The sequence below is a fragment of the Lemur catta genome, chromosome 21 (assembly GCF_020740605.2).
Source record: "Lemur catta isolate mLemCat1 chromosome 21, mLemCat1.pri, whole genome shotgun sequence".
NCBI classification, from domain to species: domain Eukaryota; kingdom Metazoa; phylum Chordata; class Mammalia; order Primates; family Lemuridae; genus Lemur; species Lemur catta.
In genome coordinates this window covers 26,946,443-26,964,307 of record NC_059148.1, presented here as the reverse complement: position 1 = coordinate 26,964,307, position 17,865 = coordinate 26,946,443, and the positions used below count along the sequence as shown (strand labels likewise).

Sequence of the window (17,865 nt, the reverse complement as noted above, 5' to 3'; positions counted from 1 at the left end):
TAAATACAGAAACAAGACAATAAGAGCAACAACAACAAAGCGAGATACTCCTGGGGAACCATAAGGCTGGTGTCTTGAAAATGTGTGTGGGAGGTGGGTGGCTGCAGCCTGAGGCGAGGAGGGGCTGCAGGAGGCAGTGTTGGGGGACAGACTGAAGAAAAGCTTCTTAAGTTCTGTTTCTATTGCTCCCACCCCGTCTCCACACCTGTTCCTAACCCATCACTTGCTGCATCACTGCAGGAATATAAACTACCAATGCCAGTGTCTGAGCATTGATATCAGGACAGCACAAGAGCCTGGGTGGGATGAAGAACAGACAAAGCAAAGTGTATGGACCAGACCTCACAAAGACCTCCAGCCGGGGTGACAGAACAAGACTCTGTCTCAAAAAAAAAAAAAAGAAATTTTAAAGAGATCAAATATTTCTTGCAGGAAAAAAAGTGAAGGCAGATGAGGAAGTAGAGAAAGTGAGTGGAGACAACTCCTCTGAGCAGTTTCACTGTGAAGACAAGCAGAGGGGAGAGATGTGGGGTCAAAAGGAGTTCTTTAAAGACAGGTGACACAAAAGCATGTTTCTGTGCTGATGGGAATAATGACTCAGAGAGGGAGAGGTGACAGCTGCAGGAGAGGGCCCCGAGTAAGTGAGAGGGGAGTCAGAAATTAAAGAAGACATAAATAAATAGCAAGACATCCTGTGCACTGGCCCATCATGGCAATCAGAGGGGGAAAAGAGAAGACAGTGAGGTTGGAAGTAGGTTGCGGGCTTGGGAGTGAGAACGGGCCAGTGTTTGTATCTGATGGCTTCCGTTTTCCCAGTGACATATGAAAGCTGGTTGTCAGCTAGGTGAGGGGAAGGGCTGTGGGAGTAGTGAGGAAGGGAGGAACTGTCATCCTTGGGGACAGAGAGAGCCCACTAGGACAGGCAGGCAGTGCTCAGAGCCCTTTTAAACTTTATGACTGGATTCAAGGTCAAATGAATCAGCTCAGGGGGGTGGTTCTCTTCAGCTTTCTGTATATCCAGCTACAGCTGGGGTACAGAGAAGGCTGATGGTGGAGTTTATCCAGAGTTGGGGTGCTTTCTGTGATAACGGAAATGTTCTATAATTTCTTCTGTCAAATACAGTAGCCGACAGCCACATGTGGCTAGTGAGTACTTGAAATGTGGCCAGTGAAACTGAGGCACTCAATTTGTAACTTAATTTCATTTTAATCAATTTAAATTTAAATAGTCACATGTATCTGGCAAAGTTGCAGGATACAAAATCAACACACAAAAATCAGCTGCGGCCAGGTGCTCTGGCTCACGCCTATAATCCCAGCACTTTGGGAGGCCAAGGTAAGAAGATTGCTTAAGATCCAGAGTTCAAGATCAGCCTGGGCACCACAGCAAGACCCCATCTCTATAAAATAGAGTAAAAAAAAATTAGTTAGGCATAGTGATGAGCACCTGTAGAGGCTGAGACAGGAGGATCCCTTGAGCCCAGCAGTTTAATCTACGATCTATAATCGGGCCACTGCACTCCAGCCTGGGTGACAGAGTGAGACCCTATCTCTTAAAAAAACAAAAACCAGCTGCCTTTCTATATACTAGCAATGAACAATCTGAAATAGGAAATTAAGAAAACAATTCCATTTACAATAGCATCAAAAAAACAACAAAATACTTAGGAATAAATTTAACCAAGGAAGTGAGAGATCTGTACACTGGCAATTACAAAACATTGCTGAAGGAAATTAAAGAGGACATAAATAAATAATAAGATATCCTGTGCTCATGAATTGGAAGGCAATACTCTGAAGATGACTGATCTACAGATTTGGTGCAATCTCTACCAAAATCCCAAAGGTGTTTTTTGCAGCAATAGGAAAGATCCATCCTAAGTAGCCATGTTGTTGGTGGCTACTGTATTAGTACAATGTGAAGAAGAAAAAGTTTTTCATGGACAGGAGGAATGTTGGGGGGAAAGGAGAGAAGATGGGCATAAGGGCTGCATCTAGTTACCAAAACCCTCTGTTGGGGAGTTAGATCCTGCAAGTCAGGTGTGTACTTATCATAGTGCCTGGCACAGAGCAGGGACTCAATAAATGTGCAGTGAAAGAAGGGTGCAAGGGTGAACGAGACAATGTACAACAGCAGAGAGCAGTGATGTGGGACATCAACAGACTGGATGCAAACTTTCTGGGTGTCCTTGGCAAGTCACCTCATGTAAATTGAGAGTGATAATAATAACTTCTTTATATAGCTCACAAGTCAGCTACAAGGTTAGAAGCAGGTAAGAGCATGCTGCTTGAATATGAAACTCTGCTAGCTGAGTGACTTTAGACAAATTATTTAATAATTAATAATAGTATTCCACAGATATTAATATCTTCTTGCTAGCATATTTGCATGGATTATGTGAGATAACATAAGTAAAGAATTTAGCAGAATCTGGCACATAATAAGTGCTTGAAAAATATTAGCTATTATTATCAAAGATAAAATGAGATTAGGGATATGAAAGTGTTTCAGAAAGCTCTACGGCACCGTTATAAAACTCCACTAAAAAAGTAGGTTTTGACCTAGCGTCAGTGTAACTTTACATTCATGTTTACAGGCTCAAATTGAACTCACCTGAAAACCATATTCTTTGGGAAGTCTGAGAGTACATGCCGGCGTGTCCACTGCTAAAGTCCACTTCCAGATGCACACTTCCTGAAAATGATAGCAGACAGAGGGGCATGAGAAGATCTCTGAAGGCTGCTGAAGCAACTTACACCCCTTGTGGTGACCCTGCCTGCAACTTCGGGTAACTAAGCAAAGTACCACCAGCTAAGCCACAAGCAGAGAGGCCCTGACTGTGTGGTGAAGTCTTTCTGTCTCCTGAGAACGTCACTGACACCACACGGACCGCGCAGCGCTGCCCAGCTTGCTGAGGCTGACCCAAAGGGCCCTTTACCTGGATCTCGGCATCTGAGATGGTTGCCAGATACTTGGCGTCCGGGGTCATGGCTATTGCCCTGATGCCGTTCCCTTCTGGGCAGCTGTCAAATATTGTGTGCACGGGAATACTGCAAAACAGGACAAGGAGGAACAGCACTTGCCGAGGTCTCCCTGATTTCCCAGGGAGCTCAGCTCAAACCTTCCAAAAGCATAACAAACAAAATGTGATGTATCCACACAATGGAATATCATTTAGCCATAAAGAGGAATGAAACACTGACACGTACTAGAACATGGATGAGCCTCGAAAACATGATGCTGAGTGAAAGAAGCCAGACACAAAAGGCCACAAGTTGTACAATGCCATTTATATGAAACGTCCAGAGTAGACAAATCCACAGAGACAGAGAGTAGCCTGGCGGTCGCCAGAAGCCAGAGGGGAGAGAGAAATGCAGAGTGACTGGTAATGGGTGCAGAGTGCCCTTTGGGAGTGATGAAAATGTTTTGGAACTAGATAGAGGTGATGGCTGCACAACAGTACAAATGTACTAAATGCCATTGAATTGTATACTTTAAAATGGTTAATTTTATGTTATGTGAATTTTACCTCAATAATAAATAAAAAAAATACAGCCTAACTCAGGGCAGTATGCAAATGTGCTGTTTTCACTCTTTGTAAGCTCTAGTCTCTCAGTCACTCGTTCCTGGGTGCCAATTCTGTGCCAGGCATGAAGGATTCAAATATGAAAAAAGATGACTAGGACAATGTCCCAGCTTCAGGAAAACGGACACTCTCCTACATAGGTGGGAATGTAAACGAGCACAGCCTTTCTAGATAGCAGTTTGACAGTATCTGTCAAAATTTTCAATGCATACAGCCTATGGCCCAGTAATTCCACTCCTGCAACTTTTTCCTAGAGTAATAACAACAAATGTAAACAGAAATCAATGAGAATTCATGGTCATTGTGGCATTGCTTTAATAGCAAAAACGAAACAACATCAATGTTCATTAATATACCATATACAAATTGCTGAAAAATATTATGGCATAACCGTATAATGAAAAACCATGCAGCCTTCGAAAAGAATGAGGTAGATTAGGAAAGTGACCAAAATTTTGTGAAAAAAGCAAATTGCAAAACAAAAGCATCACCCTGATCATATGAGAGAGAGAGAGGGAGAGAGAGAGAGAGAGAGAGTGTGTGTGTGTGTGTGTATCAGAAAATCCTGGAGGAACAGACTGCAAACTATAAACAATGGTTACTCTGGAGATGGGTTTTGGGTGAGGAGGAACTTTCATTTTTTATTTATACCCTTCTGTACTGTGTTACTGGCAAGACTTAGAATTGTATGATCTAGACAAAGCCTCGACATATGCAGAATTTAATTAGATGAAATTTAAATATCTGAGAGAGCCAAAGAACGCAAGCAGCAATGGAAGCAAGGATGGAAGCAAGCTGACTGTGGAAGGAGGGGTCAGCTGACCTCTACTGGGATGGAAGAGCAGGTGATAGATGGTAAGACTTAAACCGGGAATGTGGGCTATGTAACTCCCGTTTTTGTTGTTGTTATGGAGTCTTTGTCACAGCGAATATAAACAGGCCTCAGGATGTCACGTCAGTGTCCCAATAGGCTGGAACCAAGTCTGTGTCCCAGCTGAGGGCCAGTCTGGTTCTCTCTCACATGAGAAACTTCATCCCACTGAGAAGTAGCCCCAACAATTCACCTGGGAAGGCAGTCCCAAAATTGTTTGGAATGACACAATGAAAACCTTAGTGGGAAAATGTATCTTATCTCTGGAAATATTTAGAATTAAATATAGAGAAGATAAAGTCAGTCGGACCTGTACCATTAACATAGTTGTGACAAGAGAATTTGTTCATTTTTTTAGGACTGTGTGATGTTTAAGTGAATTTGACATATCAGAATCCCTAATAGATTAGTGATTCTAATTTAAAATATGTGGTTGATTTAGACTTGTGATTTTAAATTGAAATCGTATTAAGTTTACAAACAATATTAGAACACTTCAGAGAACTTAAGATTTACCACATTTATGTCTAATTTACTAGATTTATAAGAATTACTTAAGTACTGGTGGAGGATCTGTTTGTTAATCAGACTACTAAAAAACTTAAAAATGAAACTGAATATATTAAATTTCTAAATGCAGTTTAAAAATGTTTAAGAGGAGTTAATAACCAAATTTGTAAGTGGGGCTAAACATTAATCAAAGCCTCCTCAAAGGTGATTGCAAAAGTATGCTAGATTTATAGAGTAAGATTTTTAAGTTGAATGAAAAGCTTAAAGAAGAACTACAGTTTTCAATTTGTCAATTAAATAAAGTGAATATTAATTCTAAAACCAAAGCAACCCCTGAATAATCTTTTCTGGGTCCCAAAGTCATCATTTGGGATATCATAAATCTCATCTTGACGTAGCATTTGAATTGCTAATGCTTCTGAATTGGCTTTCCTTTATAATTAAAAAAAAAAAATCACCATCCTCAACTTGCTCTGAGTCTAGGAGGGAAATAGCTTCAAAAATGTAAAATAAGCCATGGATCAACACCAGAAGGGGGCTCGCTCTGTCTGGTGAGGGGCTTCCATCAGCAAAGGCTTTGGAGAAGAGACACACATGAAGGACTCCCACCCTTCTGCTGGCAGACTTTGCAGACTTCCTACTGCATGAGATAAGGACTTTCCCTAGTAGTTAAGCTGGATGTTCCATGACTTGCAGCTGAAAGCATGTAACAGCTGCAGATGACGGCTAAGTACCCAGCCAGGGCATTTCACTTTCTAGGGGAAGTGTATGCACAGCTCCAATACAAGGTGCATATTCTCTCTCCGTAACAGGCTGATTTGGAAATGGGCAGTCCCCGAAGGGTTTCAGTCAGAGAGGGGCAACACCATCAGGTTTATGTTTGGGAAAAGATCACACTAAAAATGTTGTGGAGAAAAACCACATGATGATGTCTAAATATATGTAATTAAAACAATAGCAAATGTTCTGGAAGGAAATACATCAAATTGATTACTTCTAGAAAGAGGACTAGATTTGAAATGGTAAGCCAATGTTTTCTATTAAAATGTATTATTTCCATTAAATGTAACAGTTTTTCGTTAAAATGTATTAAAACTATTTTTTAAAAGTCAGCACATGGGCCAGGCACGGTGGCTCACGCCTGTAATCCTAGCACTCTGGGAGGCCGAAGCGGGCGGATTGTTTGAGCTCTGGAGTTCGAGACCAGCCTGAGCAAGAGCGAGACCCCCGTCTCTACTAAAAATAGAAAGAAATTATATGGACAGCTAAAAATATACATATAGAAAAATTAGCCGGGCATGGTGGCACATGCCTGTAGTCCCAGCTACTCGGGAGGCTGAGGCAGGAGGATTGCTTGAGCCCAGGAGTTTGAGGTTGCTATGAGCTAGGCTGATGCCACGGCACTCTAGCCCGGGCAACAGAGCAAGACTCTGTATTAAAAAAAAAAAAAAAAACTGCCCAGAAGAGTTAGCCTGACCTGTGATTAGAAAATCTGTCCTTGTGAAAGTAAAGTTTCTCATTGTAATGACAGATTTTGAATTTGGTTTATGTTTTGAACTAGGTTATTATGAAATCAGCCCTCCCTTAGCCCAGTCTACTCTGGAACACCAACAAACCGAGTTTCCAGGCACCAGCATTACTCATTCTTTGCTTAGTCAAAGTGGCAGATACTCCACAGAAATTAGGGAAAAAAAGAAGAAGAAGTGACTGCACAAGGCCTACCCTGTGAAGGAGTCCCATATAATTATCAGGCAGTCCGGCCCTTTGTCTGCTGTGGCAATCCACCGCCTGTCTTCACTGACGCAGAGGCAGGAGATTAAATTGGGGTGGCCCTACAGAAATGGAGAGAAAATGCTTTGAGACACCCAGGATGCTGCCCAGCCCTGAGCACCATCAAGAAAGGCTGGGCCCCCACGGAGGTCTGAGCTTCTTTCAACCAATGCTCATCTGACTAAAAATTCTCCTCCCTCTGGTCTTCCCTGGGGTTCCTCATCTCCTAGTGGATGGTTTTCAAACTTCCTCTCCCTCCAAACACCTGAAAGATAAGCTGTACTCCCCACAGCAACGTGGCTCCCTAGGGGTCAAGACATGTACCCAACTCCAACCCAGGGGCCAGTGGGAATAGTGCAGGGGTACAGCATCTGACTGCAGATCAAGAGAATAAACATCTGGGCCAGGGGTGTTCTGGGTCTTCATTAAAAGGATTTGTTCTATAAAATTTGGATTCAGTCAAAAGGCTGCACTCAAGGATCCAGAAGGCTACATTCTGGGCCCTCTCCCCCCGCAGCCATCCTGAACCTCTCCGCCAGCCTCATCCCCCTAAAACACTATTCACTCAGGTCACTGAGAAGCTCTGGGGCAACAGGCTCCTCACTGGTCTCTCTACTTCTACTCGTATCCTCCTACCATCCTTTACCCCCACAACAGAGGAATCTTCTAGAAACATAAATAGCAGCACTTCCTGTCAGGAAATAGCCCGTTTCCCTCGTATCTCATCTCTCTCCCTCACTCTGCACCAGCCACACTGGCCTTCTTTCTGGGCCTCCCACACAAGGCCCAAGCACTTGGAGCTCCCTCTGTCTGGAATGTTCTTTCCCCAAACTTTGGCTCATTCTCATCTTTCAAGTCTCACCAGAAACAGCACTTTTTTTCGTCCGTGACCACTCCATCTAAAAAGTAAATCTCTCTCCCTGTCTTCTCTCAGAGCATTTTCACATTTCCTTGGAGCACTGGTTACAGTTTGTAATCATACATGCATGTGTTCACTTGTTTAATGTCTGTTGTCTCCACAGGAAACTGCAAGCTCCACGAGAGCAGGGAATAGATCTGTTTTCTTCATGACTACACATCCATGGTCTGAAACACAGCAGCTGTGATAAATATTTGCAGAAGGAATCAATGCATGGTCAAGGCCATTGCCAGCCACCTGGCCCTGGCAAGGCTGGACTCCTGCCAGACATGCTCCTTCCTCTCAGCCCCTCTGTGCATTCCTGCTCCTCTGCTCCTCTGCGACTGAGCCTGCCGACAACAATCCCTCCGCCTGCCTCCGCAGAAACCATTGTGTGTGCTCACTGCCACACATTCAGTGAAGCTCCAAGGGGAGCTGCTTGCTGATTTTGTCGTCTGTATTTCTGGACTTCTAGAGAGTAAATTCCTTAAGTTGTGCCCAGGTATCTTAGATCCCTGGCACAACACTGAGTACCAATGGGGCTCCTGGTAAATACTTCGTGGTGTTTTTGATCTGGGTGTCGACTAAGGAAGGTCGTATAACAACGTACGTCAACTGAAAGGGTAACATGGAACTGTTTACTGGGTCAACTAGTAGAAAGTCCGATACTAAGAAATAGGACATTTGGATAGGTTGACGGTTAGAATAAAAGGAGGAAGTGGAGTGGCGTAAGGAGGGCAGGCATGTGGGACATGTGGAGGAGGCTCAGAGAAGGAGAAAGTAAGCAGACCTGCTGAAGGGAGGGAGGGAAAAGAAGACAACGTAATACTTTCTTACTTACTTAACACCTACTGAATACTTTTGAGTTAGGAGACCTAGATTTATCATTTACCAGTGGCACTCTTGGGCAAGTCACTTAAATCACTCTGGGCCTCAGTTTCTTCTTCTATAAAATGGGTATATTAGCACCCACTTCTCAGCATGGCTGTAAGGATCACAGCCCTTTGGGAACTGGAGGAGGCTGTATCCATCAGGCTGCATCCCTGCTGAGCAGCTGCCTTTCTTTGTTTTACCACAGTTCTGCGGAGACACGAGCTGCACTGTCCACATGTTTGCAGAAATGTAAGAAGTACAAATGCTTAAAATTCTTGTAACTATAAAATTAAATCAACTGTTGTTTGTAGGCTGGTTCTTATTAGAATCAGAGAGACAATGGGCAGTAACATGTGCTGCTAAAGACAGATTGGCTGTGGCTCAAAGAGAGGGAGGAAAGCATGACGGTGGTATAATGGAGTCAGCCCTTGAGATACAAAACAAAATGCTACACAGAAGCCAAAGACAACCTCCTTTACCTGCCAAGAAGAAAAACCCTGCATACCTGAAGGTGGTACTGATTATTCCTGGAAACGTTGTAGATGACCGCACTGTGAGCGCAGACATACAGAAGAACTCTCTGGCTTTTCTCTCGAATGTAGTAGACAGGAAGAGAGCTGTTCCATCCAAACGACCAGGTCATGGTCTGGAAGACAAAGGTAAAACCAGCAGATGCTACAGTGCGCTGAGCCCAGGACTGTGGCTCCAGATGTTCCTGGCACGAGTCCCTGGAGGAGGAGGATTTCTTATCAACAGTCCAATGAAGAGAAACCCCTCTAAGAAAGTCCTCAACAACATGCTGCAATACGGATGAATCTTGAAAAGGTGATGCCAAGTGAAAGAAATAGTGATGATGGTTGCACAACCCTGTGAGTACGTTAAAAACCAATAAATTGTATTCTTTAAAAACGGTGAATTTTCTGAGGATGTGAAAAAATTGGAACCCTCGTACACCGCTGGTGGGAATGTAAAATGGTGCAGTAGTGGTGGAAAACAGTATGGCTGTTCCTCAAAAAATTAAAAATGGAATTATCCTATAATCTAGCAATTAATTTTTGGGTATATAACCCACCATTACTGAAAGCAGGGTCTTAAAAAATACTGGTATTTCCATGTTGATAGCAGCATTACTTACAATAGCCAAAAGCTGAAAGAAACCCAAGTGTCCACTGATGGATGAATGGAGAAACAAATTTTGGTCTATCCACACAATGGGAAATTATTCAGCCTTAAAAAGGAAGGAAATTCTGACACAGGCCACCACATGGATGAAACTTGACAACATTGATAAGTGAACAAGCCAGTCACAAAAAAACAAACACTGTATGATTCCATGTATATGACATACCTAGAATAGTCAAACTCATAGAGACAGAAAATAGAATGGCGGGTACCAGGCGCTGGGGGGAGGAGGGGTATGGGGAGTTGTTGGTTATTGGGTGCAGAGTTTCAGTTTTGCAAAATGAAAGGAATTCTGGAGATGGGTAGGGGTGACGCTTGTGCAACATTGTGAATGTACTTAATGACACTGAACTGTATACTTGAAATGGTTAAAATGGCTTTTTTTTTTTTTTTTAGACAGAATCTTGGTCTGTCACCCAGGCTGGACTGCAATGGCAATCACAGCTCACTGCAGCCTTGAGCCTCTGGGCTCAAGCAATGCCCCTGCCTCCACCTCCTGAGTAGTGGGGACTGCAAGCGCACACCACCACAGCCGGATAATTTTTTTTTTTTTTTTTGTAGAGACTGGGTCTTGCTATGTTGCCTGGGCTGGTTTTTTGTTTTTTTTTTTTTTCTGAGACAGAGTCTCACTCTGTTGCCCAGGCTAGAGTGCCGTGGCGTCAGCCTCGCTCACAGCAACCTCAAACTCCTGGGCTCAAGCCATCCTCTTGCCTCAGCCTCCCAAGTAGCTGGGACTACAGGCATGTACCACCACGCCCAGCTAAATTTTTCTATATATATTTTTAGTTGTCCATATCAGTTTTCTATTTTTAGTAGAGACGGGGTCTCGCTCTTGCTCAGGCTGGTCTCGAACTCCTGAGCTCAAACGATCCACCCGCCTCAGCCTCCCAGAGTGCTAGGATTATAAGCATGAGCCAACATGCCTGGCCCCTGGGCTGGTCTTGAACTCCTGGCCTCAAGTGATCCTCAGGCCTCAGACTCCCAAAGTGCTGAGATTGCAGGAAGGAGCCACTATGCCTGGCCAAGATAGTGAATTTAATGTTATATGTATTTTATCACAATTTAACAAACTACAGAAATGATCACTGAAAATAGAGTATTTTACAATTTTAAAAAAAGTTAAAGGGTAAATTTCATAGCATGTGAATTGTATCTCCATTAAAAAAGAAAAGAAAGTCTTCAACAATAAATAGAAAGAAACTTCCTGTTCTTCCACTCCCCAGGACCCAGACCTTGCTTAGTACCAGCCACACAGTGAGCACTTAATGTTGTGTAATTCCATTTACTTCCTAAAAGCATGTAGAGTGGACAAGTTATAATAAAGCCATTAAATAACTTTATAAGAAAGGCAATTAATTACTCAGCCTGGGTATTTATTCTTTTTCTTTTCTTTCTTTTTTTCTTTTTTTTTTGAGACAGGTCTCACTCTGTTGTCTGGCCTAGCGTACAGTGGTGTGATCATAACTCACTGCAACCTCAAACTCCTGGGCTCAAGTGATCCTCATGCCTCAGTAGCTAGGTCTACAGGCATGTGCTAGCTGTAGAGACAGAGTCTCACTATGTTGCTCAGGCTAGTCTTGAACTCCTGGCCTAAAGTGATCCTCCTGCCTCAGCCTCCCAAAGTGCTAGGACTATAGGCATGAGCCACCTCGCTCAGCCATATTTGATCCTTGCACACCATTTTTCTTGGAAGGATAAATGATAAAGAGATAAAATCCCCTTAGAAGAATTAAAAATTCTATACTGCCAGGAATAAATCCAAAATAAAAATATTATGAAATGAAAAATTATAGGTACTATAAATCTGACTACTGCTTTTAATTTTGTGTTCAAAGTCTTTTATAAAAATTAAACATAAACAAACTGTGGCACATCCAGACAATGGGAATATTATTCAGCAAGAAAAGAAATGAGCTATCAAGCCACAAAAAGACATGGAGGAACCTTAAATGCATATTGCTAAGTCAAACAAGCCAGTCTGAAAAGGATACATACTGTATGATTCCAACTATATGACATTCTGGAAAAGGAAAACTATGGAGACAATAAAACAATCCGTGGTTGCCAGGGCTCAGGGCGGGAGGGAGGGATGGATGGATGGTTGGGGGACAGGGATTTAGGGCAGTGAATCTGCTCTGTGCAATACTGGAATGGTGGATACATGTCATACATTTGTCAAGGCCCACACAATGTACAACATGCAGAGTGACCCCTAATGCAAACTATAGACTTTAGTTAATAATAACGTATCAATGTTGGCTCATCAACTAACAAATGCACCACCCTAATGCAAGATGTTAATAAAAGGGAAAACTGGAGAGGAAGGAGGCGCAAGGGAGTACACGGGCACTCTCTGTGCTTTCAGCTCAATTTTTCTATAAACCTAAAACTGCTCCAAAATAAAGTCTATCAAAAAAATTAACTGAGGCCAAGGAATGAAATGCTGTAGAGTGCTGAAAGTGATGGTAAGTGAGGAGCTGCTAAAAATCAGTGAGTTATACTGCAGGACAGAAACAAAATCTGGTAAGTTTCCTTTCTTATCTTTGAACAATACTTATAAAGTTAAATTCTTTCTCCCCAAGATAGACACAGCAGGTAACATGGCTGATTTCTCTCTCTTACATTCTTCATTTCCCATCCTCTCCTGTTTCCATCTGCTCATTCCCTATAATTTATATTTATATTTAGATCTCTTATTGTGTGGGTGTGAGTGGTAGAATTATGGAATCATAATTGTCTCAGGCTGCAACTTCTAGGAACAGAATTATTTAATATTTGGCTAGTTCTTAAAAGCTGATTTATTCAAATGAAATTGTTCTTTTGGAAACTTGCTAATCCTAAAAGGATCATGTTATTCATCCTGGAAATTAACTTTGCCATTTAACAAATTAGTTATAAAAAGAAAATATTCCTAAACATCCTAAGCAGACTCCCGTCTTCAGCTACAACAGCTCTTCCAAAGTCAAAACTAGGCTGACTCCACTCAGTAGTAGCAGAAATACCTTCCTCAAGCAGTGCTCACAACTACTGAAATCACATAGTATCAATCATCATGTTTTGCACCAGTTTTAACATTCACGACAAATGATTGTGGACATAACCACCTCTTACATCAATATTTTTCTAAAACATGGTAATCTAGAAGACAAAACGTTATTGTCAGAACTGGATTTCACTAAATTTGATGCTCATAAGAATCCTGCTCATAAATGCCTTATTTCTTGGCTGGAGATGGGATCCACAGTTAGGCAGGCCTATTTACCATGAGCACTGTGAGTTACTACAGGCCTTTGGACTAAGGCAGGGGACCCCAAAGGACAAGAGGATGCTGCAGGCACAGGAGAGATGGAGGAGCACATTAACTGTAGGACCTTTTGTGAGAGTAAGAAACTAGCAGCAACATAAATGCCCGCCAAGAGGGGAAGAGTTAAATTTAAAAAGAGGGGCCTATTATCCTAGCACTCTGGGAGGCCAAGGCAGGAGGATTGCTTGAGGCCAGGAGTTCAAGACCAGCCCGAGCAAGAATGAGACTCTATCTCTACTAAAAATAGAAAAAATTATCCAGGCGTGGTAGTACATGCCTATAGTCCCAGCTATTCGGGAGGCTGAGGCAGGAGGATCCCTTGAGCCCAGGAGTTTGAGGTTGCTGTGAGCTACAATGTCACCACTGCAATCTAGCCTGGGCAACAGACTAAGATCCCATCTCAAAAAAAAAAAAAAAAAAAAAAAAATTAAAAAGAGAAGTGGAGCTACATGCACTAATGTAAGAAACCTTCAAAGACATATTAAGTGAAAAAACATTTTGCAGAGATGCAGAATATCACACTGGTGAAAACACAAAACAAAACCTAAATGTGAGCACACATACACATGAGCACACAGATAACATGTTTGTATATGCATGAAAACGTCAGGAAAGACACAGTTATACTGAGTAGTAACAGTAGCTATCTCAGGGAAATGGGATTGGGGTGGGAGTGTGTGTAGGAAGAGGAATCTTTGCCTTCAGACATGTATATGTTGTCTGAATTTTTTACAAAGAGCACTGAATATTTTTAATCAAAAGAAAAAATAATCAAGGAGGAAATGAAGGAAAGTAGAGGAAAAAGAAGAAGAAAGAAAATATAGGCAAAAAGCTAAAGAAATTTCAGGAAGCTAAGGTGTAAGGATTGCTTAAGTTTGGATCCAGCCTGGGTAATATATTAATAGCAAGACCCTGTCTGTAAAAAAATAAATTAGAAAGAAAAAAAAGCTAAAAAAATCTGCAAAGGGAGACAGTCTAGAAAAGTTTTGGTTCTGCAGTGAGACCAAGGCTAACAGGGGACCCTAAACTGGGAAGTGGCTCTTGTCCCATCCAGATAGCTGGGGCCATGACACCAACGCTACACCATTCTCATCAGGAATATTACCTGATTCCTTGTTAGCTGGCTCACAAGACGAAGGTCTTCATGGACCCTAAAACTCCATTACTCTTTCTCTCAGACTGAGCAATTACAAGCTACAGGAAAGAACCTATAACTCCACTGCTCAAATCTGCAGAAAGTAGGTTTTCAATTGTCTGCATTTCCCACTGGACATCTTTCCTCCATCATCATCATCATCGGCATTGTCATCACACAGTTAACACTTATCAAGTCACTATGAGTTAGTGACTACGTTAAGTACTTTACATACACTTAATCACTTCCAAATCTTCCAAAAGCATGAATCTACAGGAGAGAATTTTTTTTTAAAAAAAGGACGAATCCTACGAAACAATTTTCAGAAAGTAGCAGATGGAGGAAGAAGGAAAAAAACCTCTCCTCTTCCTTCTCGTGGTAAATGATAATATTTTTATTCCTCGCAGATGGTGCCTCCCTGGAATATTTTCAGCAGAAGCTAAGGCAGACTCTTTTGCACTGCCTGGGGCTTCTCACGGTGGCTTTCACCCTTGCCATGCCTTTCACTTCTGACCTCTTGGGATGGATGGTTTTGGAGCATGTGAAGATATCAAGGCAGAAGACGGGAGGCAAGAAGGGGACAGCGAGGAATTGGTGGGATGAAGGAGTATTACAGTGTGAGAGAGAGAAAGAGGAGGAAGGAGAGAGGCGGGGAGGGAAGGAAAAAGAGAGGGTGGGGAGGAAGAAGAGGGAGAGAGGGAAAGAGATGGACAAGCGCAGCAGGGTGGGAGAGGGATCAGTTTTGAGTCTCCCACGTGAAACAGCACCCTATGCAACAGACAAACTATGTCTGGAATTTCCTGCCTGCCGAGCAACACTATTGAACCCAGATGCAGCAGTGCTCAAGTTCATGTTCAGTCACACGTGTCCAGCCAAAGCTCTTTACTGAACTTTAGAAGACATGAGTCTATTATTAGTTTAAAAGTATCTTTCTGGTGGTATTTTTCCCCCCACAAACATAAAATTCCCCTCCTTCACAATACTTTCAAGGCACTGGGGGAAATTAAAGCATGCTACACTTACCAAGGGATACATAGTGCCCTCCTCCTTCTGAAACAGAATGTCTTCTGAGGTGGTGGACACCAGAGACTCCTTGGAGATCCCTGCTTTGAACTGGACGTCTTTCTCTTTTTCATCTTGTCCCTCCTTTCCCTTCTCTGGTTCCAAGTCTCTTCCTTCTTGTCCCAGTTCATCTTGGGGCATCTGGATGGTTTTCTCCTCAAGCTCACCTGAGGGCTGCCTTTCAAGGGAACTAACCTGTTGTTTCTCAGAACTGATTCCATCCAAATCAAGAAATCCACGTTGTGAGCTCAGGACTCGTGAAACCTCTTTTGTTTTGGAACCCTCTGATTGTAATGAATGCTTTGACTTGCTACCTCTACGGGTTTTCTTTAAAAAGAAATAAAAGGAGATTGTGATCACCATACAGCATTCCTCTATTGATTTTTTAAAATTTTTAATTTAAAAACATTTTTTTGAGACAGGAACTCCCTCTGTCACCTAGGCCATAGTGCAGTGGTGCAGTCATAGCTCACTGCAACCCCAAACTCCTGGGCTCAAGTGATCCTCCTGCCTCAGCCTCCTAGGACTACAGGCATGTACCACCACACCTGGTTAATTTTTTTTTCTTTCTTTCTTTCTTTTTCTTTTTTTGGTAGAGACAGTGTCTCAATGTGTTGCCCAGCCTGGCCTCAAACTCCTGGGCTTTAGCGATCCTCCCGCCTCAGCCTCCTCTATAGCTAGGGGGATTACAGGTGGGCACCACATCCTCCCACTTATTTTCCTCTTCTATTCCCAATCAGCCAGCCTTAATGTTAGCCTCACCTTGGAATTATGAAATGCTTTAAAAAGGAGGCTGGGACATTTTGTATTTAAAAATAAAGGTGTGTTCAAGTTTATTTTTGGTCTATTGCTGCTAATAGTAGTACAGTACACAGCAAACCACAACAGCAAAATCATTCTTCTAAGTGACACTGGGGGTCTCCAAAAGGCTGACTCGTCACAGAGAGTTACTGATCCTTGGGCCACAGCTGAGTTCTCCTCCTGGCAGCAGTCTGTGGGAAGCCTACCTATTATCATACTGACTCTGTTCTAAGACAAGCACACTTCAGCTAACCCTGACCAGGCCTAAAGTCAGCTATGGCACACACCTTCTCCAGGAAGCCTTCCCCGACCATCCTCTAAACTGAGTTAAGTGGCCCTGTTTTATCTTCTGTGCATCTTCCAATCACTGCACTTAGCATATTGTTTTATAATGTTTGGTTAGGGGTCTGCCTCCCTACACACCTTAGAGCTCCTTTAAAGAACAGATTGTGTCTTATTTGGTTTTATATTCACATAGCCTGGCCTATACTGAGCATTCAATTAATGATTCTGAATGAATGGATGAAGGAATTATAATTACTACTTACTGGGAAAGTTCCTGACGTGGCTGACTGGGAACCGGTAATAAGTTCCTCCAAGCTGATCGTGGACTTGGTAATTTCTTGGGGTTCCACTGTGGTTTCTTCCTGTACTCCGGAAGCCTCTTCCTCCTGGGCTTCTCTAGCCTTTTCCTCCTCCTTCTTCCCCTCCCCTTCTTCCCCCTCCTCCTCTCCCTTCTCTTCCTCCTCCTCCCACTCCTCCTCCTCCCCCTTCTCTTCCTCCTCCTCCCCCTTCTCTTCCTCCTCTTCCCCCTCCTCCTCCTCTTCCCCCTCCTCTTCCCCCTCTTCCCCTTCCCCTTCCTCCTCCTCCCCTTCCCCTTCCTCCTCCTCCCCCTTTTCTTCCTCTTCTCCCTTCTCTTCCTCCTCTTCCCCTTCCTCCTCCTCCCTCTTCTCTTCCTCCTCTTCCCCCTCCTCCTCCTCCTCTTCCCCCTCCTCCTCCTCTTCCCCTTCCTCCTCCTCCCCTTCTCTTTCCTCCTCCTCCCCCTTCTCTTCCTCCTCTTCCCTCTTCTCTTCTTCCTCTTCCCCCTTCTCTTCGTCCTCTTCCCCCTCCTCCTCCTCTTCCCCTTCCTCCTCCTCCCCTTCCCCTTCCTCCTCCTCCCCCTTCCCTTCCTCCTCCTCCTTCTCCTCCTCCTCCTTTTTCTCCCCCTCCTCCCACTTCTCCCTTTTCATCTCCTCTCCCTCCTCCTCATCCTGAGAATCAATCCATGGTAATGTGTCATCTTCTTTTGATTGTTGTATATTTTCTTCTTCTTTATAATTTGGATTATTGTCTTCTTCCGTTTCTGTTTCTCCATTTTCTTCTGTTTCTTCTTGGGGGATTTCTTCTGCATCTGACATTTTTCTCTGTGGAGTTTCCTCTAGAGAAATTTTGACCATAATAATCAGCAGGTCCCTCTGTGTCCCATTTTGATTTCCTGGTGCACTAACTTATTGACGAAATGTGCAAGACCAGCTCTGGCTCCTTCCCACAGGAATAAAAAGAATGCCATATTTGTGGGAAAGCCTGGCCCAAATCTTAAAAATATTGATCCCAGGACCTCTCATCTCTCTAGGAATAACCTTAGTGCCATCTAACTCATTTTAAATATATTTATATTCCCACAGCAACAAAATGCACAACCAGACATTAGCAACAATTCTAACACGAGGAATAAGAGAAGAAACAGTACAGCTTAGTGATGCTAGGATAAGCTTTGCAGTTAGCTTATCCTAGCATTGAATCCCATTCTACCACTCACTTCCTCTGTGACCATGGGCAAGTCACTTTACCCCTCAGAGTCTTCATTTGCTCACAGGCAAAATAAAAATGATA

At 43.0% G+C, this 17,865-nt stretch overlaps 1 protein-coding gene across 1 annotated transcript in view; it reads right to left on the bottom strand.

Moving 5' to 3' along the window:
- The window catches only part of CFAP251 (cilia and flagella associated protein 251), a 58,455-nt gene extending 40,878 nt beyond the window's left edge, over positions 1-17,577 (bottom strand). Inside the window, exons 1-7 of the mRNA XM_045534910.1 lie at positions 17,246-17,577; positions 16,542-16,780; positions 15,154-15,519; positions 9,015-9,155; positions 6,691-6,800; positions 2,940-3,051; positions 2,615-2,695 (exon numbers count right to left, since the gene is read on the bottom strand). Coding sequence (XP_045390866.1) covers positions 2,615-2,695; positions 2,940-3,051; positions 6,691-6,800; positions 9,015-9,155; positions 15,154-15,519; positions 16,542-16,780; positions 17,246-17,429 — 1,233 coding nt within the window. The 5' untranslated portion in view covers positions 17,430-17,577. The remainder of the gene's footprint in view (positions 1-2,614; positions 2,696-2,939; positions 3,052-6,690; positions 6,801-9,014; positions 9,156-15,153; positions 15,520-16,541; positions 16,781-17,245) is intronic.
- Positions 17,578-17,865: the final 288 nt, after the last annotated feature.